The sequence below is a fragment of the Nelumbo lutea genome, chromosome 8, assembly GCF_056320005.1.
Source record: "Nelumbo lutea isolate HS-2025 chromosome 8, American lotus-T2T, whole genome shotgun sequence".
Taxonomy (NCBI): domain Eukaryota; kingdom Viridiplantae; phylum Streptophyta; class Magnoliopsida; order Proteales; family Nelumbonaceae; genus Nelumbo; species Nelumbo lutea.
The window spans coordinates 38,705,662-38,711,132 of NC_142691.1; the positions used below are offsets into that span (position 1 = coordinate 38,705,662).

Sequence of the window (5,471 nt, forward strand, 5' to 3'; positions counted from 1 at the left end):
AAAGGTCTTTATGATTTGAAAAAACAGTTGGGTAAGCCCATTATTCATTAATTTGGAGGAATTTGTTAACCCAATATTGTTGCTCTGCAAACAATTTTTGGCTTGTCTCTCACAATTCCACCAGTTCTTAATGAAATGATATAGAATAAAAAATTACAACTGTACATCCACAGGAGACAATGAATGCAGAGGAGACAGGTAGGTATGATAATTCAATCTTCTTTATCCTTTATCCTTGTTCATGTATGTACTGTATATATATATACAGGTCCAGGAAAGCAGGGTTAGGTTGTCAAATTTACTATCTTAATTTTCCGGCTCTAAGAGCTCGCCGTTGAGATCGAATCCTGAGGGGATGTTGAGAAAGGACTATTGCACTCGCATTCTAGATCCTCAAAGCCCCAAAATTCTTCTTCATCATCTTCTTCATCTAGCATTTTCCAGCATTCTTTATCCATCTCGCCCTCTTCCATTACCTCTAATACCTGTATTTCCAACCAAACTATCAGTAAAAATAAAAAAATAAAAATGCTATTTTGCTTTTTCTTTTCTACTTAGATATGCTAGAACAATTGCTTCCAATCTCAAATTTATATTCCAGAATCCATATTAAGTCCATTTCTCAATTAGTTGATGTGTTACTCCACAAGGAGAATATGCCAATAAAGACAGAAAGCTGTTTCTTTCTACACAAGCACTTTACTTGCTTCACTTGGTGTTAAACAGATGAGGACACTGCACTCGAGTGGTTAACCTTTCACTGCAATGCTCACAAGATCCAAAGAGGAGCAAATTTTTCTTGTTCAGTTAAAGAAGAATATGAGGTCCACATGAACAGAAAATAGAGATGTATTAACCAGAAAAATTTAGCAGGTTTGTGATCATTTCCTGATCCTCTTTTTCCCTTGAAGAGTGAGTTTTTCTTTTCCTGTATTAGCAGGTTGGCGTTTTGTGTTAGGTAGGATTAAACATCAGCAATTACTCAAACATTGCGAAGAAAACCCAAATTACTCTCACCAACACCACAAAAACCCAAATCAGAAATGTTAAATCTCACTGGTGAAAGCGATATAATAAGGTATAGAAAGTCATTCCCAGCCAAACAAACACGTTTCTTGAATGAAAGTTGACAATATAGCATTATATTAATAAGATCAAATTACAAAAATCCCAGCTCAATTTAGATAATTTATTAGGCACATGGCAGGTCAACCAATTAGGTTCATAGAATAATAAATAATTATATGATAAAATGGTCCTTTCGATGATGATATAGCATCTAATTAAGGGGTGGTTATGCAATTCACCTGTGAAATAAGAAATTAGAACAGAAATGAAGACAGCTTTTGAGTCTACGAAATAAGAAAGCAATGTGAGCTCAAACAATAACATATTTCTGTCTAAAAGAAATTCCCCCAGTTCCATAAACGTATCCAAGAGTAGAACCACACAGCAAAGATCCTGAGAATATAACTATATTCATTAAGTGTATAACAAGGGTGGCAAGAAAGTAACAGATAACCTAACTAAATTACCTCACTCATCGTTGGACGCCATGTGGCCGATGCTCTAATGCATAGAGATGCTGTGAAGGTGAGTCTCTTCAGCTGTGTAACATCATACTCACCTCTGAGCCTCTGATCTATTAACCTTTCTATGTCCCCTTCTTTCAAGAGAGGCCTTGCCTATCAAGATTATAACTAATTAATCTCAGATAAGTAAAATTTAATCAATCTACTAAGACCCATATTCAGATTCAGGCAGTTCAAGCAGAACCCTGAATATATGTATGTACAAGATTACAATATACTAATGAACAAGCATTTAATGGCATTATTAACATTTACTATGAAAAAGCGGTGAAGGAGCAATACCCAATTAAGCAAGCTTTGATGAGATCCATCAACTGGCTTCCTGCCAGAGATGATCTCAAGGAGGAAGACTCCAAAGGCGAAAACATCAGTCTTCTCATCAACAATCCCATGCATGAAGTATTCAGGTGCTAAGTACCTGACAACATGAATACAGTGATGAACAAACTCAAATTCCCCTCCATCTATCAATTTCCATTGATTTAACTACCGAAGAAAAATTACTGGAGTTACATACCCAAATGTTCCTTCTATTGGAACAATGGAGTGATGAGTCCATTGAGATGGAAGCCATTTCGCCAGTCCGAAATCAGAAATCTAATACAATTCAGACAATCAAGCTAATCGAACTATACAAAAACCGAGCTTCTGTCAAATTACACAACAGAACAGAGTTGTTCCAGAGGTCCACCTGAGGTTCGAAATCTACTGTCAAGAGAATATTAGAAGCCTTGATGTCCCTGTGAATTATCCTTCTTGGACAGCCTTTATGCAAGTAATGGAGGCCCCGAGCTGTTCCGATAGCGATCTTATACCTTATTTTCCAGGCGATAGGTGCCGAATTCTCTTCTACAAAAACGCACCCATTTCAGCAAATATTAAATCAAATACTAATCCCAATCAGAAAACTAAGATTTTTGCAGAAATACCGTGCAGAAGAGATGCAACAGAACCGTGGGAGGAGAACTCAAAGATGAGATGAAGGCCATTGTCGATACAGCAACCCAACAGAGCCGACACATTTGGATGGTGGACGTGGCCAATTGTTCCAAGCTCTGTTAAGAATTCCTTCTCCTTCCTCTCATCTGTTGAAGCTCTGCTTAGCCTTTTCACGGCAATTACCCGTCCATCTTTCAGAACTCCCTTATAAACCTCTGCATATCCACCTTTCCCGACCATATTATCTGATACCCATCAAAACAAAACACATGAATCAACTCCTTTAACAAACAAGAATCGAATATTACCAGAACAAAACTGTGTCTTCTTAAATTTTAAGAAACAAACCTGAATTAAAACTATTAGTAGCTTCAACGATTTCATCATAAGAAAAGCATCTCCATGTGGGTTTCAGAGATGGCTCCGGTTCTGGCAGACCTACCATTGCTTCCTTGCTGTCCTGCTCAGTATTCTCATTTTCATTCAAATTCTCTTCCTCGAAGCTGCGTCTGCGAACTGAGAAAAGCCTCTTCAAGCTACCCTTTCTGAGGTACCGCATTGAACCAATCTTCCTTCTGAAACCACTTCTATTTTCTATTACAAAAGCGATTCAGAACAAACAGGAAGCGAGCTGAAGGAGGAACCAATGAAGACATAAGAGAAACAAAAGACAAATTGGGTTTCCTAATTATAAAGGTATCATCTGGGTCTCAAAGTTGCTGCTCGAAGAGATAAGGAAAAACATTTTATTTATCAGGTTCAGTACAAAAGATCTCTGCAACTACTTTTCCGAAAGCTTTCGTTATTGGGCTTGCAACTATAATTGCTGCGTCTCTAGTATAAAAGATTTTAATATTAGAGAGGAGCTGTGTCTGTTGCCGTTGACATCTCTATCACTCAAACTAATAGAAGTCTATGAGGTGGACTGAATTCTAAATTTCTCAAAATAAAATTGAAAATTCTCTCTCTCTCTCTCAAACTGGGTTTGTTAAAAATAAAAAATAGATTTGTTAAAAAAAAAAAAACCATCTGTCTATCTGTTTATTTATTTATAAAGGGATTAAATGGTCTCTGTTTATTAATTTATGAATGGATTAGTCGGGAAGCATAAGCGTGAGCTGTTTAAAAAAAAATAAGAGCTGTTTAAAAACGAAACCTTCGACCGGTACCCGGAGACATGCTAACATGCGCTCCCGGTTAAACTGTTGATAACGTGCGCAGAAAGGATGGGCGTATGCTCTTCAAATCAAAGTTATGGATAAACTTAATTATCTTCGAGAGAAGGTTATAAGGTCTTTCGCTAGGGAATTCTGGGAGTTTTTATGTTTCTCGTGACTTGTCTCTCCCCCTTAGAGGGGATTCCGAGATTATAAAGAGAAGAATCCCAAAAAGAGATTTTCTTATTAGGGAAGGGAATCTTATCTCTCACGTCAGCCATCAAGCAAACTCCACTAGAGTTTCGTCACATCTCCACAACATCTTTTAGGAATAAAGTTTTTTTTTTTTTTTTTCCCTGAGGGTTCTCACATACCACGTGTTGGCTACATCCCTTCATGGGTTTTCTCGTGATTACGTGTCGAGACAAGGTCTTTGGTCAATTGACGTGTTCGAGTATTTTATCAATTATCCTCGAGATGCCCTGCCACAACTTGCTATGACTATAAGAAGTGTAATTCGACAGTGAATAGGTGCTTAAGCGTTCGTCGTCAGTTTTGAGTAATGCCTACCATTCATCATAGGCATGTGACACTGTCCTATACTTGCCGTAGGTTTAGAATGACACTTTATGCTCATCGCAGATGTATGAGCCCTACATTGCCTTTGTAAAGTGTTGTCATGTTGTTACAGAGGTATCTTAGTTGTTTTGATACCTTAAACATTGTCTATCGTCTTGCCCAGGTCAACCAAAGCACTCTCCCCATCCGGAGTTTCTCTATGCAGTTCTTATCTAGGATATTTATTACAAATCTAATGGTGACAAATTACATGTAGTTACAATTAGCCCCCTCTACTTATTGATAAGAGTATTTTTATCAATAAGAACTCTTTGGGATCTTCATGATTAGATAATTGAGAATGGGGAGTTGATTGACTTACTACGAATTGTGGGCTCATGCGTGTCATAGAAAAAAAAAACAGATTTCGGTGATTTTGCGTCCTATTGAAATTGAGAGCATATTTGGGATTGTCTATTAGAATTGAGCTTCTCTTTATTGGTGTTGTTATATTGGCTTGTAATATTTTATAGACCATTCAGGTCATAGAGTGTTGAAGGTGTCAATGGGGGTGAAGTCGTGGTGATGTTTAGTTAGTCGTATAGTTATAGATCGGTGTTTCTTGTAAATTAGCGCTACTGTTTCTTGATGGAAGGTTTTTTGTCAAGAAAAATTTCAGTCATTAGTATCACGTTATGTTTACAGCCCCTGTATGTCTTGATAGAAGGTGTCCTATCAAGAAACATGTGTAGAGGAGCACCAGAGTAAAGTGTTAGATAGTTTTGTATGCCCTTAGCTTCAATCAAGATGATGTACTTAATGAGTTTATTGTAAATGAATAAAAGTGCATATTTGATTCATGTTCCCTTGGTATGTTTCTGTGTAATACCCATAAACTGGACACTTAATGAGACTCGTGTTAGTTTTGATTGTTCACAGCTAGTGGGTCGGTCTGGGGAGACCTATCCTGACAAGGCTGACACTGTAGTGCCACCAAGTCGGTTGGGGTGGCTTGTCTCGGCTGCCGGGGTGAGACCTTGGGCACATACAGTGTAAGATTAATTGAATCCATGAACTGGACCAGATTTCTAGTATTGCCATGGACCTTGGAGATTGATGGGCAAAACTGGAAAGTTACACCCGACCCCTAGACTCGATTATGATACTGTACTAGGTGTCGGATTGGGCTATCTTTGATCTACCATTCAGTGAGATCCTTAGCAGG

At 37.9% G+C, this 5,471-nt stretch overlaps 1 protein-coding gene across 2 annotated transcripts; it reads right to left on the reverse strand.

Moving 5' to 3' along the window:
• Nucleotides 1-203: 203 nt before the first annotated feature.
• Nucleotides 204-3,646, reverse strand: LOC148843861 (Protein kinase superfamily protein). Of its 2 annotated transcripts, none has more exons than XM_088959859.1 (7): nucleotides 2,880-3,646; nucleotides 2,522-2,776; nucleotides 2,284-2,438; nucleotides 2,110-2,189; nucleotides 1,875-2,010; nucleotides 1,536-1,685; nucleotides 204-485 (listed from the first exon to the last, which is right to left on the reverse strand). In XM_088959859.1, the coding sequence occupies exons 1-7, from the start codon at nucleotides 3,088-3,090 to the stop codon at nucleotides 321-323; spliced, it is 1,152 nt and encodes a 383-aa protein (XP_088815985.1). In that variant the 5' UTR covers nucleotides 3,091-3,646; the 3' UTR covers nucleotides 204-320. The 2 variants fall into 2 exon arrangements, with proteins under 2 accessions (XP_088815985.1, XP_088815983.1); XM_088959857.1 differs by having other exon boundaries at nucleotides 2,284-2,441; nucleotides 2,880-3,622.
• Nucleotides 3,647-5,471: the final 1,825 nt, after the last annotated feature.